The following is a 22,600-nucleotide window of genomic DNA, read 5'->3' as shown; positions in this document are numbered from 1 at the left end:
GCCTCCAGTAACACTTCTCCTGACATAGGGACACTGTCTGCACATCTGCTCACAAAGGGGAGAGCTCCCCCTTTCACTCGACTGACCCGTCAGCTGACTTTCCTCCACTCTCCCACTCCAGACATGGAGCTGCTTGGAGGAATGGGCAGAGCGCTGTGCAGTAACAGTGAGTGCTCACTCAGGCAGCGTGTGCATTGTCACGACTCCCATGATCGTTGCCTGCAACAGCGAGCAGATACACATACATATGCAATTAGCGGACCTCCAGCTGTTGCAGAACTACAAGTCCCATGAGGCATAGCCAGACTGACAGCCACAAGCATGACACACAGAGGCAGAGGCATGATGGGACTTGTAGTTTTGCAACAGCTGGAGGTCCACAAATTGAATATCCCTGAGACAGACATACATATATTTAGAATTATAAAAAAAAAAAAAATACATAAATTGTGAAGTCCATGTATAGATCCCACATGTGAATAACATCCTCAGTGGAGTGTAGGAAAGGTTCCTCTCCACTGCATGCACACACAGAGCACTCACCAGACTTAATTGACCCCTATTACAGAGAGACAGAGAGATAGCGGTTTGGATTCATTCCTATGACATCTTGGATTTTACCATATGCGTAATTTGTAATAGGGGTCAATTAAGTCTGGTGAGTGCTCTGTGTGTGCATGCAGTGGAGAGGAACCTTTCCTACACTCCACTGAGGATGTTATTCACATGTGGGATCTATACATGGACTTCACAATTTATGTATTTTTTTTTTTTTTTTAACACATAGTGGTTGGCACTTTCACCTAGCAGCAAAAAGGGTCGCTGGTGCGAATACATACACACAGATTTAGGAGTATGTAATTTATGATGATACAAGAGCGTAGTTCCTTTTCAAAAAAGAACAATGGAACGCATAACACATGGATATATCACTCCTCTCTCTCTTCTCTCCCCTCCCTGCCAGCTCGGGAGTCAGTCTGTCTCCACCCACCCCTCGCCAGCCCTTCTTTCAAGTTGCCATCCTGCACTGTGAAAGTAAGGGGTTTGTTAGAAATATAGCCTCTAAATAACTTTGTTGGTTAAAATTGATGCCTCTAAATATTTTTTTGGTGATGCAACTTTAGGCTAGTCACACAACTCCAGGCTGCTCTGCTACTCCGATCCAGGGCTACAGCGGGAGGGGCCAAGCAGCCAGCTTGGTGGTCACGTGACCTCCCAGTTGATGTCAGAGGGAGAGCTCGGCCCCTCCCGCTAAAGCCCTGGATCGGAGTTTAGTGCGGCCGGGAGTCAGATGACCGGCCTGAAGATAGACCAATAAAGATATTTAGAGGCATCAATTTTAACCAACAATTACATAGTGCGGGATGGCAGCTTAAAACAGTGGGGCTGGCAGCAAAGCATAAGGTAGGATTGCAAACCCTTTAATTAAAACGAGGGTGTGTGCATGGAGGGCAGAAACAACGGTGTAAAGGTCCTCATTTTATGTTCTGCCTACAAGCTTCATTTAGCCAAAAGGAGGGACGGTAATCCATGCTGTGTAAAAAAGCATAACATACTTCAAAATTCACTCATACGCCCATTATATATTCTTATAACCAACCTCTAAAAATTATCCCTTGCAGTGGGGCTTCCAGTGATGACTGGCTTATTGGGCATTTAGCTCTCTAGTTAGAGCTGCACGATTGTTAAGAATCGAAAGTCACATTCTACTCTCCTCTGGATCTTAAAACAGCATTTCCCGATTCTGTGAAAGTACAGAAAGTTCTCTGCTCACATCTGACAAAAAAAAAAAAAAAAAAAAAAAAAAAAAAAAAAAAAACCCAACACACACACACACACACACAATCCAGGCAGCCTGCCAAGTTTATCTCATCATTAGAGATGGATACATTGTAAATATTTTGTGCTTGGATCAAAGGGATGAACTTAGTCTTTAAATGAAGGGAAGTTTAACCACTTAAAGAGTAGACTAAACCTTTTTCTGACATTTGTTGCTTAAAAGTTAAAATCTGTATTTTTAGCTAGAAAATTACTTGGAACCCCCAAACATTATATAATTTTTTTAGCAGAGACCTTAGAGAATAAAATGGCGGTTGAAATATTTTATGTCACAGTATTTGCGCAGCAGTCTTTCAACTGAAATTTTTAAATATAAAATACATTTTAATGAATAAAAAAAAAAAAAAAAAAAAACAGTAAAGTTAGCCCAATTTTTTTTTTAGAATGTGAAAGATGTTACGCCGCGAGAATCATGATCTTCATTCTAAGCATAAAATAGTGATTCTCATTTTAGCCAGAATCGTGCAGCTCTAGTAGATGTAAACCCGATTCATAAAATTTTAGCTGGGCACATATCTGCAGGGTTTTCTTCTATCTCTTCACCAAGTCCGGTGTCTGTCTCCTGCTCCTGTCTTCTGTTATCAGCATATCTGATCATTTCTCTGACATGTGATAAAACCAGGCTGAATTGTGTTAGGGTGGGTGCTAAAGATTGACAGAAAGCTGCTTTACGCACAGGACAGCTCTGAAAGTCTCTGCCTATATGAAAAGGGGGGGGGGTGCCTTTCCTCCAATTAGCTGTCTCTCAGTGTAATCCAACACTACACTGCTACAGCTGAATGGAGTGAAAATTCTAACACGATGTGCACTTTCTAAACATTATTTAAAGCTGAAGACAGCAGATATACATGTAAAACAAAATCTGTATCATCTGAGGCTGTTCACTTCATTGAACACATGTGAGGGTTAACATTCACATTAACTGAAAAAGAAGCCTTCCAGCGTTTCGCTGTCGCTGCTGAAGGAGCTTCTATCCTCACCTGGTCTTCCTTCCAGGTTTGCGGACTCCGGCTGTGTGAGTGGCCGGAGCCGCAATGTCATTTCCTCACCGGAGCTGTCGTTTACAGCACAGGTATGCCTTTCCTTAAAAACGCACACGCCAGTGACATCATTGGCTGCATGGGACAGTAAATGTCTCCTAAATGGTGCACATTTAGGAGATCTTTATAGTGCCTATAGGTAAGCCTTATTATAGGCTTACCTATAGTTAAAAAAAAATCATGCATGGGAGTTTACTCCCACGTTAACATTGCATCCCTGTGCCCTTTATTTTGGACACAGAGGTCAACTGGTTCACAAGAGGCCATCTACATCAAAACTGGAATAACCATCGTTGAACAGTGGTGGGGACTGTCAAAATCATCTGTCTGACATATGGCATTTTTATCATCATTAAAAAAGGAGGCTATACTTCTCCCGTGGAACACCAAAGCGTCCAGTTTGTTCCGTTTTCAGCTGACTGAGCTGAAGCCCACTGTCGGCTGACGTCACAGAGCCGGTCTAGGCTCTGGAAAGATTTCAACCATATGAGCAGGATCCACCCAGCAGTCTGGATCGGCACCTAGCTCAGCTTTTTAGTCATCTGCCAAGAGCCTGAGCCAGCAACTAGACCGCCGACCCCCCACAGCCCTGACAGTCATGGCTCTCAGCTCAGAGGAGAACTGAATAATCGGCAGTGTTTGATCGCTCAGTTCTCACTACAGAGCCCGCAGGGGGACTGATGCAGCGTCAGCTGGATGCTGAATCCACCTAGGTGAGCATAAAAAAAGTTTTGTTTTTTTTCCCGGAAGCCATACTTCTCTTTAATCCCTGCATTTTGACAGCAGTTCACACCTTCAGTCATGTAAGTCAAAGAACATAAATTAAGCCTTTCTGACACCAAGGATGGGATTAAGATTACCAGAATAGGGCGGTTCCACAATTTTCACTCCTGCCATCTGCCTTTCCAAGGCAACAGCATCAAAAAAGTGTTGGTGGCACCCGCTGGCGATCCAGACCGCTCTCCGCTGAAAGTGGGTCACAGGAATGCAAAACGAATTGCACTCCTGTGATCCTTAGGAGAAGCGCAGGCTGGACTTCTCCTTTAACAGAAACTAGATATGCTGTAGACCCCAACACAGAATTTTTTTTTTTTTTTTTTTTAAATTTGTTAACTTTATAGCTATTGCAAGGGGGCATAGTGTAGTTGACAGGTTCACTTTAGGGAGACATCACGTGTCCTAGACCCCTAACATCACTCTGTTGGAGCCGATTAAGCATAGGCTCTGCCTGATCAGCTTGTTCCTTGGCTAGAGTGTGTAGGGTATGCCAGCTCTAAACTCAAAGTGATCTGAGGCAGCAAGAGGATTACATTTAGAGCAAATCTGCCCCATTATAAGATGCAAACTTGGCTACCTCTCAATTAGCAAAGTATGTACAATAGATTTTGTGTATTTTTGGCCCCTGAGCTGAAATCCTAAAAAGCATACAGCCAAAATTTAGCACTGAAACTAAACAGATGCTCATTTAAAGCAGAATTAAAGATTGCAAATACTCCTCTCCTCCAGCATTGCATTGTCCACAAACACCCTCAGCAGCTTCTTTTTAGTTCACCATCTTCTGCCAACTTGAATAGGCATGAGTTATTTCTTTCTGGCAGGCATTCACCATTTAGCATATATTCAGTAGTTTGCAAACAGGAAGGTAAGAAGCCATTATTGCAAGAGAGATATTAGGTCTGTTCTGCAAAACCTCCCTGCTTGCAAATTTAGGGCTCTTGCACATGGACGGACCGATTGGGTCTGCCTGTTTTTTCTGTAGGCGGACCTGATCAGACCATCCACTACCCTCTATGGAGTGGCAGATGTAAAAGGGCATGTGTCTGTTTACACCCGCCGACATCCGATCTGCTAAAAACTAATGGGGTGGGGGGCTTGGACAACAGTTGGATTTAAACGAACAGGAAGTACATTTACATCCAACCTCCCATAGAGAAAAAGTAGGCTGTGTCCGCTGTGCATAATTGGAGTGGACACAAACCTGTCTTCCACCTGCTTAGCGGGGACCAGCGGACAGATCACCCGCTGAGCAGGCAGATCCACTGGCGGGGTCCGCCCGTGTGAAAAAGCCCTAAGGCACAGGTTTTACTTGATCGCATTGCTACTTTACAGCATCTGACAGAGGGATTTTTGAGAAGGGCTTAAAAACAAAGTGTCTAGTGTATAACGCAGACTAGAATTTTAAATTCTTACCAACAGTTGATTTGTCACATGAAAAGGCGGTCTTAAAGTGGTTTTAAAGGTTCAAGGTTTTTAACCATCATGCATTCTAAAAACCTGTGTGCAGCAGCGCCCCCAGTCCCCCCTAAAACTTACCCGAGACCCATCTTGATCCAGTGATGTGCACAAGAGCTTCGGCCCACCCGTGTCTTTTCTTCATTGGCTGAGACAGCAGCGGTAGCCACTGGATCCCACTAATGTCAGCCAGAACCAGTGAACCAACAAGGAAGCGGGGACAGGGTCCAGCAATGGTGTGTGTGAATGGACACATAAGCAGCTGAGGAGAGAGCCTGCTCAGGGAACCCTATAGCAAGCTGCTTGCTATGGGGGCAATAGGGAGGGGCCTAGAGTGTCGGTGAAGGACCTAAGAGGAGGATCGGGACTGCACAGAGCAGGCACAAGTATAACATGCTTGTTATTTATTAAAAATAAAAACCACCCCAAACCTTTAATATTTTAAGTGCAATACTAAAATTCACCCACTCCTAAAGATTATGCAAATTTACATTTCTCCTATAAGCAAGCTAATTTGCAGGAAAATTCAAACAAATCTCAAGCACAAAAAGGTCAAAAACTAAAGTTTGAAGTAGGAGGGAGTACCTTTTTGATACTGTCTTCCTCCTCTTGCCTCTTCTCATAATGCGAAAAGTCATCAAATATGGAAGTGGTATGTTTGTAGCTAGCTATGATCCGGAGAACCTGGCGAGCCTTTTCCAAAGGAACCTCTTGAGTGTCCCGAGAGTTGGTAACAGGCTTATTCTCATTGTTCTCTAATCTGATGTGGCGTAGCTGCCCATTGGGAACATCTTTAACAAAGACCCAACGTACATCAAAACGTCCCTTCCATTTGTCCTGAGACCATACACCTGCGCAGGTATTATAGTCTACAGCAGATTTCATTTCTGCCACACCACAGAAGTGACCACTACCATTAACACTGAAAAGCAAGTACACTGGACCTTTGCCATTAAGGGAACGATAAGCTGCATCCAGGCGTTTATTGCCGTGCTCAGTGGAGCACCAGACATTGTATTTGATGGATCGATGTATGTCATCTTCTGAGTAACTTTTAACAATAAACACACGTCCAAATTTTGGGTTGCAGTCAAAATCCTTGGGGTTATAGTTATTGAGTGAACGCAGTTTCTCCAAAACAGGATGAGGGTCCGATGAAATATGTGAGGCCTGAGTTTGCTCTGAACCTCGATTGCGTGGTGCTGACCAACGTGCAGGAGCATGTGAAGATGGAGTCACTGTAGGCTGTTGTGCCACTGGAGGCGATGGTGGTTGGCAGCTATTGGAGGGCGCTTTGTTTTCCCAAGTTCCAATTTCCATGTTGTGCTTCACTGGTGGAGGAAGAGCCTTTCCAATATTCTGCTTGGCAGGTTTACTGGCAATGTCCGCCCAAGATGCCTGCTTTGGTGGAGCGATGGTTGCAGGTGGGAGGTTTACACTTGTTTTGATACCATTTCCTTCTCCCAGTTTTAATGCCCCCATGCTCTGCTCTAGACTGCCAACTGCTTTGCCACCACCAAAACTGGTCTGTTCATCCAAAACAGCTCCTCCCAAAGTGCTTGGAGCAAATGCATAGCTACCACCATAACCAGAACTAGGAGCAGATGCACCAGGAGAGCTTCCTCCACTACCCCAGGCTGAAAAGTCCATGCTACTAGGAAAAAAGTTAAATCCAGGTTGTCCCAAAAAAGGGGCACTGCTTAGAGGTCCAAACATGGCATCTGGTAAAAAGTGGGGCTCACCGCTGCCCAACTGTCCATAGGAGGCAAGAAAAGGCATGGTTGGTGGCGGGTCCCCTCCAGTAGACCAGGCGGCATCATTCAAAGAGTAGGAGAATCCAATGGCTGGACCATAATAACTAGGAAGGTACGAGTCTGACAAGGCAGTGTAGCCATTATTCTACAACAAAAAAGAAAAATCATTAAGTGTAGTAAACATCAGACATAAAAAGGAACTTGTAAAAGGGGGGGGGGGGGGGGGGGGGGGAGAGATAGAGAGATACATTGTACAAAATGTCAATATCAATATAAGGCCTATTATAAATATCTTTTTTCTATGTGCCATCTACCAATCTGCACATTTTCTTGCATTTAACAGCAGCATCATGCAGGACAAAGAAAAGTTATGAGAATTTCAAACATAAGCCGATGTTGGCGATACCTTCCTGACAAAATTAGATGTCTGGAAATACGAAAAAAAAAAAAAAAAAAGTAATGTAATGTAATCACATAGAAATGCATAGTGCCAATTGATACCCACAGTCACTCAATGTGAATGTCCAATTATTAGGTTGCATGTGCCAACAGATTTGTTTTAATATCTGAGCTAAATAACAAAGTCCTTCTACAACCCCAATTTCAAAAAAGTTGGGACGCTGTGTAAAATCTACAAACAGAATGCAATGGATTTACAAATCTCAAACCCATATTTTATTCACAACGGAAAATAAAAAACATATCAAATATTTAAACTGAGAAAATGTACCATTTGAAGAAAAAGGATCTTTAAAATCGATGGCAACAGGTCTCAAAAAAAAAAAAAAAAAAATTTGGGACAGGGCAACAAAAAGCTGGCAAAGTGGTACCAACTAGGAAGAGCTGGAAAAACATTTTGCAACAGGTCAGTAACATGATTGGGTATAGAAAGGGCATCTTAGAGAATCAGAGTAATATAAAGATGTGCTGAGGTTCAATTTCTGAATCGCTAAATTTAAAAGTCATATTTCAAAGTCATATCTGAACATGATCCTGTAATGCCACCATACTCACTTGGCCAAAGCTCATTTAAATGGTCTGCAGCAAAGTTTAAAACTGTTATGTGGTCAGACTAATTGAAATTTGACATTTTCTAGCAAACATGGTCACTGCATCCTCCAGAGTAAAGAGGAGAGAGACCTTCTGGCTTATCAGCGCTCAGTTCAAAAGCCTGCATCTCTGGTGGTATGGGGGTGCATTAGTGCATATGGAATGGGCAGCTTACACATCTGGAAAGGCACCAAATCTCAAACATATGGAGGTTTTAGAAAGCAGCATATACTGCCATGCAGACAATGTCTTTTTCAGGGAAAGCTTTGCATATTTCAGCAGAACAATGCATCTATGACGGCATGACTTTGTAGTAGAGTCCAGGTTCTTAACTAGCATGCCTGCAGTTCAGACCTTTCACCAATTAAAAATATTTGGTGCATCTTAATAGCAAAGACAACCCAGGACTGTTGAGAAGTTAGAATCTTATATCAGGCAAGAATAGGACAACATTCTTCTCCCAAAACTCCAGCAACTGGTCTCAGTTGCCAGACATTTACAGAGTGCTGTTAAAAGAAGAGGGGATGCTACGCCGTGGAAAACTTGGCCCTGTTTAAACCTTGAGATGTGTTGAAATTACCTTATTTTTTCCTTTAAAAAAAACACATTTTCTCTGTTTAAACATTTTCTATTGTGAATAAAATATGTAATTTATGATATTTGCACATCATTGCATTCTGTTTTATGTAGATTTTACACATCTCAAAGTTTTTGTAATTGGCGCAGTAAGTTTCTCTCCCTCAGTTTTAGGTACATCCTTCCCTGATAGCATTCACTTTTTCCATAATTTCTTTGGAGTATAAAACGTTTAGACCCTTTTAAAACATCCTAATACCATCTAGTATGCTAAACAAATTTTCAGTAAGCAAAGCCTAGAACATATAAACATTCATGGTCCATAAATTTACTGAAGGCTGCCATTGAATTGCATATTGTGGAAGAATGGTCAGCAACGGTAGTCTATATCTAATCCCAGTACAAAAGTTACATGACTTGTAACTGCATTCACACCAGATGATTTTGCACTCTTCAGTTTTAAACAGTTTTAGTAAATCAACTCCTGTATCTCTTGATCATGCACAGGTGGCAAACTGGCTCTTTGGTAGCTGATCTACAGTGCAACACTTCCTTAGCACTGAAAAATTTTAAATCAGGGTGCAAAAAAAAAAAAAAAAAAATTTATATTAGTATAAATAGAAATCAAGATAGAATTTGCAAATCCAATCCCGGTTTCCAACAATGAAATAACATCTAGACCAGGTTGTACAGTATGGACATATGACTTGAGTTCTGCCCTACAGCTGGAACAGATGAAAGCATGTATCTTGCTAGTCGTAATGAGCAACAAGTGCACTTTTCCTATTTTAATATGAGACCAGTAGAATCTGTACAAGTGTCATAAGGTAAAAGTAGATACAGTTGACAGGGAAAAAAAAATAAAAATTACCTGTCGTTCCTGTGTATGTAGATATGGTTCAAATTCATCATCATTAACTCCATCTTTCTGATGAACACTTCCATTTTGAACTGAAAACACATACAGCAGTTACTGAAGAAACATAATGCATATACCTCTTCAAAGGCTTCCTGGATTTTTTTTTTTTTTTTTAAACAAACAAACACCTCAAAACCCAAGAGGAAGCTTTGGAGTGAAGTAAAGCCACCCAGTGCCAATTTGGAACTTACACAGGACTGAAAGCTCTCTTCCCACTGACATGTAACACTTGGCCAATCACTTTATCTCCATACCCAGAAGCACTGGGGATTTCTTAGTTCCATTTGCTGCAAGGATCATCAGGAAGATGCCTTTATGCAGAAGAGGGGGTGTGCACAAGTTCACTTTGAGTCCCAACACTTAACCTACTTCATCCATCTCCACTGGTATTTTGCATTATGTACAAAGTCTAAAAACTTATGACGAACATACTTTTATCAAAATTTTATGACTATATGAACAGTATGTTCAGTTCACACAACCTCCTGTGATGGCAGAATGTTTGAAATAACTAAAATAAGACTGTATAGTTGGCTTTTCATTAAACCTAAATGTGTTTTCTGTGGTTTGTTTTTTTTTTTTTTTTTTTTTTAAACTAAATATTTACCAACACAGAAATGAAAAAAAGGCAGCCAGGCAAGGACTTTTTAGGGCCCCTTTACACTGCTTTGTAGTAAAATCTGGTGCGTTTTTTGGTTGCCTGCACCTGTGAAAAAATGGACATGTCTCAAAGGCACCAAAAATGCAAAACGCAGTGCATTTTTACCACGTTTTACATTTCTGTGGGAAGCTGCATTTTTGGTGCGATTTGAAAACCACACCAAAGATGCAGCATGCAGGACTTTTCAAGACGCACCAAAGCACAGTGGTGTGAAAAGTCCCATAGGATTTAAAGGGAACAATTGCAAAGTGAATGTGAAAGTTGCAGGGACAGAACAAAATTTCCTGTAATTAGCAATGCAAAACCCAAGCCCTGAGACCTTTAACCCCTTGTTAGGACAGAATGTAAAAATCAAGTTCACAACACAGATATGCCAGCTCAGTACGGACACGGTTAATTATGCAATATCCAGGCCCCTCCTTAACATTACATAGGAGAAAACTTCAATTTTGGAGTTTTCAGAAAAAAAGCAAGTAAAAATGTAAGCAGCTATTTTAAATATTTAAGTTATGTTGTGTACATAGGAACCTGTAACGATCATTGTAGATATTATCCCAGTTTGGCTGCAATAGTGGAAAAACTTAAAAAGTAAACCTGTGCTTTTATAATGCAAGAAAAGCATATGTTACTTTAACACCTGCAATCGAAATATATTCCTTTTCCACAACAGCACAAACTCTCCACTCCTTCAACTAAGTCCAGTGTCTGGAAGTGAACAATGAAAGCCCTATGAAAGATCCAGCCAAAGCTAACAAATATGACTGAGGATTTTCCTTATGTGACCAGGCCAATCATCAAAACACCATCACATGGGGAAAGTCAACTGCTTCACCATACCCAAAAGGGCATTTTCTTTACATCAGCAGCTGAACGGAGCAAAAGGGGAGAAAAGGAAGAATGAGTACATGCTTCTTGCTGTGCATGTGCAAAGCACAAGTTACTCTTAGATTCCGGTTCTAACTGGAGGTCATCTGCTACTTTATCATCTAATGCTTCCTACATTACTGTTGCGAAAAGCAAAATTCCTTGCCATTTTAAAGGTAGACTGAATTTTAAAGCTTCTTCCCCCTCAGGCGTCAAATGTCTATGAAATACATTGTTTGCACGTTACTCACCTTTGCTTCCTTGCCCTTTGGGTCTCTGCAAAAAAAAAAAAAAAAAAAAAAAAGGAAGTACAGTCAGAACTCAAACAGTAAGATAACTAAAGGGAGCACATAAACAGATGACCCACAAGATAAGAAAATAAATGGGGCACACAGATCAATGACGGCACAATCTAAAAGTAATCTGTTGTGACTTTCACAATATGACTTGCTATGCCACAAGTTGGAGGATCGGTAACTTTTAATCGACAAGATTAAGTAGCTTGCAGCTGTTGGGACTCAAGCTGATCTTAAAGTGGATGTAAACCTACCACTCACCCAGTATAAACTAACGGCACGGTATTAATGTATATAGACACGCAAGCCTCCTGCATGTATCCCTACCTTGTAAATGTCACCCCCTTCAGCAGTAGGAGCCCTACAAAGAATAGAATCTGTGGATGGGTCTCTTTGCTGGAGCTCGGTGGGTGGAGTCGTGATGTCACAAGACTTCCTGCCCACCTCTACACACTCCTATTCCTGACTAACATCAGGCTCCTGTAGATACTTGCTACAGCTTTTTCTTTGAAAGCTATCGGAAGCGTCAATGAAGTACAAGTGCGCTCACCAGCATCTTTGCAGTTCAATGAGAATCACAAGCAGTCTGCTGCAGTGGCAGATGGTACTTTAGTTCATTCATTCAGATTGCTGTGACTGAATGACATGGTAGTGCAGGCAGAGCCCTGCACAGTCGCTCTGCATTTTGAAATCTGACAGCAGGTGTGGGGAGATGCTCCCCTATCCTCTGTCACTTGGGGATGAAGGGAGTGTTGGGGATTTGGGGACAGGTGCTGGAACCCTAAAATATGGGTGTAACATGCTCCAAAAGAGAAGCTTAGCCTTTAAGCCTAACAACGGAACAAAAACCTACTTTATAGCCCAGGAACCTGCCATTCAAGCCCGTTTGATCTGCAGTTACCATTGTGCTTGCACATGTGCTCAGTCATGGCACCAGTCAATTGATAGCCTGACAGTTCAGTTGAGAGCGAGCACAAGCATGCCTTGAATGTAACTGTTTGTGGAGCAGTTAAATCAAGGATTCCATTTCTGCTTTAACCTCCCTGGCGGTATGATTATTTCAGATTTTAGGTGCTGAAAGTGGTACAATTATTTTGCATTGAAATTTGGCGTTTTATATTGTAGGCCTGTAATTCTTAACGATAACACACTTAAATCTGTCCAAACAAGAGTCTAGTAGATATCCCGGGTACGATGAAGTTTGAAACACAAAAAAACATAAATTATAATAAATATAAAATTAAAAATAATAATAATAATATAATAATAATAAAATAAATTTCCCCACGATTCACTATCGCTCAATTCTGCAAGTGTTCTAATTTACTATCGCTGTTTTCTAGCTGATCTAAAGCCACTTTTGAGATAAAGGGACACTTTTGGTTACTATGGACAATCTCCAGTTTCCAGGCAGAAAGAACAGTATACATCATAAAACTGCATGCAGGGCACAGGCCAAAGCACTGGGGACAAAAGGGATGTGAAATTATTTCATACAGTACTGTAATCTGTAAGATTACAGTACTGTATGTGTTATGATTTTTACATTTTGTTTTAATTTGCCGCCAGGCTCCGCCCCCGTGCACCGCTCGCAGGGAACGGAGCCTGGCACGGAGAGGCTTTGGAGGAGACAGAGCCCACGGACACTGCGGAGGACATCGCAGGATCCTGGGGACAAGGTAAGTAACACCACACCAGGATCCTGCAATGTAATCCCGAGTGTGGCTCGGGGTTACCGCTAATGGGACTGAACTTTAACCCCGAGCCACACTCAGGAATACCGTCAGGGAGGCTACGAGAAGATGGTGGTGTGGGACTGGGTGTGCTGCAGCACAGATTACATCAGGAAGATGTTAAATTTGCTGGGTGTGAGCATTTACAGAAAAAAAAAAACCCAAACGAGGGGGGGGGGGGGGTAAATGTTACTCTTTAAATAGAAACTGTCACTTTGCTCATTCAAGACAAAGGGGTTTATTTTACTAAAGGTAAATCCACTTTACACCGCAAGTGCACTTGGAAGTGCAGTCGCTGTAGATCTGAAGGGGACATGCAAGAATTAAAAAAAAAAAAAAAAAAAAAAAAAAAAAAAAAAAGATTTTTGCTTGTATATGATAAAATCAGCAGAGAGCTTCCCTGCATTTCAGATCTTCCGCGACTGCACTTCCAAGTGCACTTGTAGTGCAAAGTGGATTTGCCTTTAGTAAATCAACCCCAAAGTGACAGCGTCTTCATGCAGGCCGCAATCCCAATCATGCAAACTTACCAAGCTACACTCCCTTGCAGCTTCCCTGCTCAATGTCAACTGACATTGAATCACATTATGGCAATCCTCACGCAATTGTTTGTGCTTGACCACTTAGGCCCAAGCACTACACATAGGTGAAGTCATACTCCTATACCCAGAAGAAATGCTTTATTAGTAATGTCTCCAGTGATGCAGAGGCGGCAACGGAACGTGACTGCGTAATTATACAAAGTCTGGGGTGAGTGGGCTATGCGCTCAGTCACTTCTCCCAAAATGGGCCAAGCAGTTAGGGCCTCAAAAGAAGATATAAAACTCTAACTGGATGACTGTCTGCTAAGGCAAGGTTTACACTAGCCTGCGTGGTAATAAACATCCTTTTACTGTGTGGTGTCAGCGCCTGTTCTGGCTGAGAGCAGTGCAATGCACAGATTTTAGTGCTTCACACTGCCTATGCAAGTTTTTTTTTTTCTAACTATTTGTGTGTCATAGTGACAGCATGTGGTGCACTGCTGTGCAGTAACATGCAGCACCATCCACCACCCAATAGATAAATGGGGGACATGCTGCATTGTGATGTCAACGAAACACAGAAAATTGTTTTCCAAAAGCCCCATTGGTGACATTCGCATAACCATTGCACAAAAATGCACGTCAAACAGTGTAAATGAGCAGTGAAGCATCATAATTTTCCACTGCAGGCAGTCTGGAAGTTTCCGATTCCGACCCTTCCCATTCACCAATCTGGTGGATTTATTTTCTCATTCAATACTTTTATTAGGTTTTCATAGAAACAAATATAACAGCAGAATCGCCCACACAGGACAACGCAAAATTGTACAAGAACTAAAAAACATTTTAGAAAAAGAACAGTCAAACTTAACGAGTTCAAAATACTGAGACTCTGACATCAAGAATTATAAGGCACATCCAATGGTCATGGTAATCAGAGAGTCTTAAAGTGGAACTTCACTCTGTCAACAATGACTATTTTTAATCCTTATGCTGGTTTTAAAGACTTTTTTTTACAATTCTTCAATTACTGCCTGGTTTCTTGCCTAGACAAATTATGTCATACATCCCAGGAGTATTCAGGAGGGCTTTTCTCAGCTAACACCCTCCTGTCTGCATATCTGAGCTAAGGGCAGACAAATTCCAGGAAGCAAGTACTACATGAATCATCTTGCCCTTACTCAAGATGACCACAGCCAGAAATGCTAGGGGGTTGTTTTTCAAAGTGATTTCTCAGCAAAATAAAGCATGGAGACATGGATGGGTGAGCTTGCTTTAAAAATTAAAAATGAATTAAAGTAGCATTTTTGAGTTGTGATGTTTAGATACAGTGTAGGTCCTCTTTAAGAGCCCTTGCACACTGGGGCGGAATCGGCGGTAAAACGCCGCTATTATTAGCAGCGTTTTACCGTCGGTATGCGGCCGCTAGCGGGGCGGTTTTACCCCCCGCTAGCGGCCGAGAAAGGGTTAAATACCACCGCAAAGCGCCTCTGCAGAGGTGCTTTGCCGGCGGTATAGCCGCGCCGTCCCATTGATTTCAATGGGCAGGAGCGGTAAAGGAGCGGTATACACACCGCTCCGAAGATGCTGCTAGCAGGACTTTTTTTACCGTCCTGCCAGCGCATCGCTCCAGTGTGCAAGCCCTCGGGGCTTGCACACTGGAATGAAAGCAGCGGCACTTTCGGGGCGGTTTGCAGGCGCTATTATTAGCGCAATAGCGCCTGCAAACCGCCCCAGTGTGCAAGGGCTCTAAGAAATAGACTCTCAAACACAGGAAAAGGAGAGGGAAGAAAGGGAGAGATAGGAGAGTGGGGGAAAAAATGAAAAACACACAAGAAGGGGGCTAGATAGCAAGAGAGGCCAGAAGTCCATGCCCCACAGACTCAAAACCAACCAGGGAGGTTAACTAAAAAGGTAGGACAGACTGAATGCATTTACTGAAGGCAAAACTGGTTCCCATATTTTAAGAAGTTTTAGCTGGGGGTTGTTGAGGATACTGGACAACTTTTCATTAATCCTAGTGTTCATGCTTTAACTTTCTGGATACAAATGGAAGGCTTCCTCCAGACCTTGGCTTTTGCTTGCTTAGCGGCCAGAAAAAGGTACATGACTAGTTTCTGTTAGCAAGAAAAAAGGCAAGAGATGGAGCAATGAAGTAAGGCCAGTTTACAAAACTTTAGGAATTATTAGGTGGAAAACGGTTTGAAGCAGACCAAAGGTTCTGGACCAAAATACCATCAATTTTGGGCAAGTCCACCACATATGGAAGACAACACTGCATTGTCCACATCCTCTGAATCACATCACTGATTCAGATTCACATGAGCTTCACAGGCAAGGAACCCACTACTACTGGAGAGAACCTTTTAAGCCAATTCCAGAGTAGTCATGTTAAAGGAGCATTTTGACCAGGCTGTCCTCCAATCCTCTAGGTCTGTCAGGGTCACAAGGTCTCATCCTCAGTGACTCACATAGCAGAGCGTTGAGAAGAGTAGCTTATATGATGGAGAAGAGTCTGGGGGACCCAGGGGAGTGTAGGTAGACATGTCTAAAGTAAATTTTTCTGAATGAAAAGTCAGAGCATGTTGGGTACACCCAAGTCCCCTTGCAGCCTGTAGGAACAAAAAGGAGTAGAGTAGGGATCCTGGCTGTTTGTAAATAAAAGAGGATCCGGGACTGAAGATGGAGATCAGAAGAAGGAACTTTAACCACTTGCCGCCCACCATATAGCAAACTGACGTCGGCAAAGTGGTTGTGTTATCCTGACCGGGAGCCATATGACCTGGTCAGGATAACAAGCCAATGCGCACCCCCAGGGGAACGCATCGCGGCGATCGTTGTTGTGGCTTGCCAGTCTGACATACCGCAACTCCGATCTAGGTAAAGAGTCTCTGACAGACTCTTTACCACATGATCAGCCATGTCCAATTACAGCCGATCACGATGTAAACAGGAAGGCCATTGATCGGCTTTTCCTCACTCGCGGCTGCTCTCCTGACAGGGGGGTTGGGGGTGTCTGTGCTGATTGTTTATCAGCGCAGCCCCCCCCCCTACCCTCGGATGCCCACCCAGGATGCCGCCATGACCACCAGGGATGGCCACCACACTGGATCACCAGGTATGCCACCCTAGACCACCAGGGAGATGCCAATCGGTGCCAATGAAAAATGCCTGCCAGTGCCACCAGTGATGCCCATCAGTGCCAGGCATCAGTGCCACCTTATCTGTGCCCATCGATGGAGAAAAGTTATTTACAAAATTTTATAAACAAAACATTTTTTTTCCCAAAAAAATTTTCTGAATTTTTTTTATTCGTTTAGCAAAAAATAAAAACCACAGAGGTGATCAAATACCACCAAAAGAATGCTCTATGTGTGGGAACAAAACAATAAAAATTTAGGTTGGGTACAGTGTAGCATGACCGCGCAACTGTCATTTAAAAAAGTGACACCACTGAACGCTGAAAATAGGCCTGGGCAGGAGGTTGCCAAAGTGCCCTGTATTGAAGTGGTTTAAAGTAGTATTTTTAGTAGTGGTAGTAGGATTTCCCCCCCCCCCATAATCATACTTACCTAGGTGGATGCAGCATCGGTCTGATGCTGCATCCACCTAGGTAAGTATGGTTTGGGGGGGGGGGGGGGGGGGGATTCCATACTTCTCTTTTAAGGTTTCTTCTTCTTATCTCCATCTTCTTCAGTGCCGGATCCTCTTATTTACGAACACGCCAGGATCTCTCACTCTACCCCTTTTTGTACCTACAGGCTGCAAGGGGACTTTGGTGTACCCAATATGCTCTGACTTTTGTTTCAGAAAAATTTTCTTTGAACATGTCTGCCTACACTCCCCTGGGTCCCCCAGACTTTTCTCTATCATATAAGCTACTCTTATCAACACTCTGCTATGCGAGTCACTGAGAATGAGACCTTGTGACCCTGATAGACCTAGAGGATTTGAGGACAGCCTGGTCAGAATGCTCCTTGGTCCGATGCTGCATCTGTCCCCTGCCGCCTCTTCGCTGAGAGCCGAGCCATCAAACACCACCAATGGCTCAGTTCTTTCGGCTCCCCGAGCAGAGAGCTGCTGCCTGTCAGCAGCTTTCCTGCTCTGCTCCTCCACGGCTCAGCGCTCCAGTGAGCATGGAGGGCCAAGGAGCGGCCATTCCAGCGGTTCGCTGAGACAGCTATGAGTCCAGGCACCTGGCGGATCCAGACTTCCGGTCGAGATGACGCGGTACCTGGACTGATATTGGTTACGTCAGCAGAGAGCGGACTCCAGACCGCTCTCTGCTGAAAACGGGTCACAGGAGTGCAAAACATATTGCACTCCCGTGACCCATAGGAGAAGTCCAGCCAAACGAGCTCAGGCTGAACTTCTTTAAAAAGCGGTTGTAAACCCTTGTGGTTTTTCACCTTAATGCATTCTGTGAAAAACCTTCTCATGCTGCAGCCCCCCCCAAACACCCCCCCCATTTTACTTACCGGAGCCCTATCTCTCGACCTGGGGACGAGCACACCAGCTATGGCTGGTGTCTCTTGTCCCGATTGGATAGATTGATAGAACCGCAGCCATTGGCTCCCACTGCTGTCAATCGAATCAAATGACGCGGGCTACGGGGCCGAGTCCTCTTTGATTGTCAATAGAAGCAGGACACGGGAGCACGCCGGCACAGGTGTCCTGAAGGAGAGCGCAGGTTTGTAAAAGTATGACAGGTTTGTAAAAACAAAAAACACACACGGATTTAAGTAACCCTTTAAGGCCCAATTCACACCTGAGCGATTTTCAGCTTGAAGCTCGTAGCTCTAAGAGCTCAACAAGCCAAATCCCATTCATTTCAATGGCCCCTGTTGACATCTGAGTGTTCTGTTGCCTTAAGTAAACTGCCTGTCGCTCAAAAAAGTACATTAGCTTTTTTGGCAGATTACAAGCATTTTTTGGCCCCATAGACTTCAATAGAAACGCCTGACTTGAGTGTTTTGGTGCTCTTATTCTGCTCAAACAGCAGCTCTCCATCCCCAATTTCCACTACCTAGCCTCCTCCTAGTGCTTTCTATTGGCTAAACAAAAAGGCCTGAAGCTGTAAAACGCTTGGAAAAAAGCTGCAAAAACATTTAACTGCTTGCTGACTGTATATATACACACACGGCGGCTCTCCTACACAGCACTTCTGGGTCACACACCGCTGTAGGCCCGCTTCCACTGCGATTAGACACAACAGGTGCTGATCAGCGGCTCGACGTCTGCCAGCACTCGCCAATGCTTCGGTACACAAGCAGAATGGCGGTCTGCCTATGTAAACAAGGCAGATCGCCGTTCTGTTACTACAGAAGACATGGATCTTGTGTCTCTGCTAAGCAGGGGCACTGATCCATGCCTTCTAGTACAAACACCTCTCCCACAGTAGTAAAGCACTGGTCAGGCACACATTTAACCCAGTGATCTTCCCTGTTAACCCCTGCCCATGTCATTGGTATAGTTACAGTGCATTTTTTTAGCACTGATCACTATTAGTGTCACTGGTCCCAGTATCACATGGGGATTTACTAAAGCTAGAGGGCAAAATTAGTCAAAATTCTGCAGAGAAACCAGCTTGTTTAATTAAGCTTTAGTAATAAAACCTCAAAGCTGATTGGTTTCTCTGAAAAATTGTGACCAAGCTTTAGTAAATAAAACCCCTTAGTTTCCGATTTGTCTGCCGCAATATCACAGTCCCACTATAAGTCGCCAATTACTAGTAATAAATAAAAAAAAATACCCCATCATTTGTAGATGCTATAACTTTTACAAACCAATATATGTTTATTGGGATTTTTTACCAAAAATATGTAGCACAATACATATTGGCCTAAATTGATGATGTTAGACTTAGAGCTGCACGATTAATCGTTATCGCAATTTACCCGTTGCGATCTTGACAGAGTATTTCCCGATTCTGTCTATGCAGAGAATTCTCTCTGCTCAAGCTGACAGCCGTCAAAAGAAAGGAAAAAAAAAAAACCTGGGCAGTCTGCCAAGAATCACAACATTCTTTAGCAGTGGAACTTAAAGTGGAAGTAAACCCTCCTATCGTTTTCAGCCAAGGAAGCTGCCATCTTGGCCTCTGTTTAATCTACAACTGCCATGATGCTGCACATGTGATCCGTTATGACACCAGCCATTGGATGGTTTGACAGTTTGGTTGAGAGCACAACCAATGGGAGTGTTACATTTCCGGCACGTGCCGGAAAGGTAACTGTTTTATGGATGGCTTTAAGTATAAACATTGTAAAAATTTGTCCTTTAGATCAAAAGGAATACACTTTGGTGTGTAAATGAGGGAAGTTTACCCACTTAAACATTTTTCTGACATTTGACGGTTTCAAGTTAAAAATCTCTTTTTTTTTTTTTTTTTACTAGAAAATTACTAAGAACCCCCAAACGCACTAAAAATATATACACACACACACACACACACACACACACACACACACACTAGAGCTGCACGATTCTGGCTAAAATGAGAATCACGATTATTTTTTTTTTTGCTTAGAAGATAGATCACAATTTTCTCGGCGTAACATCATCTTTCACATTGGGCTAACTTTACTGGTTTCTTTTTTTTTATTCATTGAGGTGTATTTTTTCCCAAAAAATTGCATTTGAAAGACCGCTGGGCAAATACAGTGTGACATAAAATATTGCAGTCAATCTTTTTCTGACACTTCTTAAGTTAAAATCAATATTTTTTGCTAGAAAATTACTTGGAATCCCCAAACACACATATATATATATATATATATATATATATATATATATATATATATATATATATATATATATATATGTTTGGGGATTCCAAGTAATTTTCTAGCAAAAAATATTGATTTTAACTTAAGAAAGAAGTGTCAGAAAAAGATTGACTTTAAGTGGTTAAACTTTCAGCATTTACAGTTGTTGAAAACTTGGCAGACTGCCCGGATTATTTACACAGAAGTTTATCCCTTTGATCTAAGAAGGAAGCTTAGTTACAATGTTTCAAGCTAAAAGACTTGGCAGAATACCCAATGCTTTCTTTTGACAGCTGAGTGAGCAGATAAAGTCTCTCCACTTGTTTATATGAAAGAATCGGCAACATCTGCAGGAGAGATCGCCAGGGGAGGTGAATCGAGATCACGATTTTTTAACGATTAATTGTGCAGCTCTAACACACATACATATTATATTAAAGACCCTAGAGAATAAAATGGTGGTTGTTGCAATATTTTATGTCACACTGTATTTGTGCAGCAGTCGTTCGAATGCAATTTTTTGGGAAAAAACATTACACTTTAATGAATTTACAAAAAAAAAAAAAAAACAAAAAGAAAACAAAACAGTAAAGTTATCCCAATTTTGTTTGTATAATGTGAAAGATTTTACACCACGTGAATCGTGATCTTTTTATTCCAAGCAAAAAAAAATTGTGATTCTCATTTAGGCAAGAATCATGCAGCTCTAGTTTGACTGTGCTCCCCCATGCATAACAGTATTCTCATTGCTTACCTTATTCTACTAGGGGGAATGATCCCTTGCAAGTATTGTTTTTGGTAGACTGTATTTATTAATCTAACTCTGGAATTCATGCACTTTCCATTTTGTTTACTACTTTATACACTTGGATTTTCTTTGTAATCCATCAAAATTTGTTAATAAAAATATTTTCAACCTTAAAATTGATAAGAAATTAGTTCTTTTTTTAATATTCCGCTGAACGGGGGGGGGGGGGGGGGGGTGACAGGTCCATCTCCGCTCACTGTGCAGGGACAGACCTGTCAGAGCCCCGCATTAATATGGCCAACCCAAGAGAGGGAGGGAAGTTTACAAGCAGAGCAATGGATACAAGTTCACAGAAAAGAGAATTAGAATTGAGGAGTCAATTAATCTAAGGGGGGTCAAGGTAGCCCAGCGGTAAGCAAAACAGAATTCAAGGTGAGAGACACCCTAAAAGAGCAGTGTGTTACTGGCAGGATCACCAGCTAAAAAGGCAAAAGAAAGTAAAAAAAAAAAAAAAAAAAGGACCCCAAAAAAAAACACAAATGCAGCCACCACATCCAAGGTTTGCTAAGCTGCAATATATTCTATTTTTGCCCTAGATTTAGATACACATTAGGCTCACCATAGGACCTTTCTAAGCTATGTGTATCCAATAAGGCAGGTCCTTGTAGTAGGTAGATGTTGGTGGATCTAAAGGAGATTTTATAGTGTATGGCCAGCCCAGCATGCAGCTAAATCTGAGTGAAGTAAGCTAAGTGAAGACTACAGAACCCCCTGAAAGCATCATTCCTCCCCCAGAAATAGGAAAAGCCTGGAATAGTGATGAAGAAAGGCTGGAGGAGGCAGACAGGATGGTGAGGACGCCAAGAAACAGACCGGAAGTAGATACTGAGACATAAAGACATCACCTGAGAGAGAGAGAGGGAAGGAGGGAGGGACACCTAGGTCAGAATTATGGAGAGGGGAAAACACAACCTAATGAGGACAAACACGGAAACCATGACAGCTGTTACTGGAGAGAATACAATACACCAGGAAGAGGAGAGGATGGAGGCGCCATGAACACACACACGGGAAGACAGAGGGAGGGGACGGGCCACACCAGCTCTCATTACCGGCTCCAGCAGGCTACTGGCAGACATGTCGTCGGTAGAGAACAGATCCGGGAGATGCGGCAGCAGCGCGCCCTCAGAGCAGGAATAGGGCGGAGATTGTAGCGTGCGCTCGCCGGCGCCGGCACTGACGACATTTGATGCCTCTTCGGCCATCTTTACTGGGGGCAAAGAATAGGCGAGCACCGCACCAGCCAAAAGTGAGGGGACGGCGTCACTGTTCGCAAACTAACAGGAAAGCTGCTCTCTCCTCAGCAAACTAATCGTGCAGCAAGCCTGGTATCACCGCCGTAGTTGTATCTTTTATGTAAATGACACTAGGATTGACCGTAAGGTAGGGGAGCTTGAGGGGGATAAAATACATCATGCACAGGCCGCGCCTTCCGCGCTGAGTGACGTTACGTACGTAGCCTGCCAAGGCGGTGACGCACGTCCCGTGATGTGCTGCTGTTCCTTACCTGGAAAAGAGCTCAGTTAGAGCTCGTAGGCAGCTT

At 42.8% G+C, this 22,600-nt stretch overlaps 1 protein-coding gene across 1 annotated transcript in view; it reads right to left on the bottom strand.

Moving 5' to 3' along the window:
• Positions 1-22,277, bottom strand: part of YTHDF2 (YTH N6-methyladenosine RNA binding protein F2) — a 43,052-nt gene extending 20,775 nt beyond the window's left edge. The window contains exons 1-4 of the mRNA XM_073616207.1: positions 22,110-22,277; positions 11,187-11,211; positions 9,363-9,442; positions 5,697-7,010 (exon numbers count right to left, since the gene is read on the bottom strand). Coding sequence (XP_073472308.1) covers positions 5,697-7,010; positions 9,363-9,442; positions 11,187-11,211; positions 22,110-22,262 — 1,572 coding nt within the window. The 5' untranslated portion in view covers positions 22,263-22,277. The remainder of the gene's footprint in view (positions 1-5,696; positions 7,011-9,362; positions 9,443-11,186; positions 11,212-22,109) is intronic.
• Between the last annotated feature and the right edge of the window lie 323 nt (positions 22,278-22,600).

The sequence above is a fragment of the Aquarana catesbeiana genome, linkage group LG02, assembly GCF_042186555.1.
Source record: "Aquarana catesbeiana isolate 2022-GZ linkage group LG02, ASM4218655v1, whole genome shotgun sequence".
NCBI classification, from domain to species: domain Eukaryota; kingdom Metazoa; phylum Chordata; class Amphibia; order Anura; family Ranidae; genus Aquarana; species Aquarana catesbeiana.
This window is presented reverse-complemented; position numbering and strand designations above follow the sequence as displayed.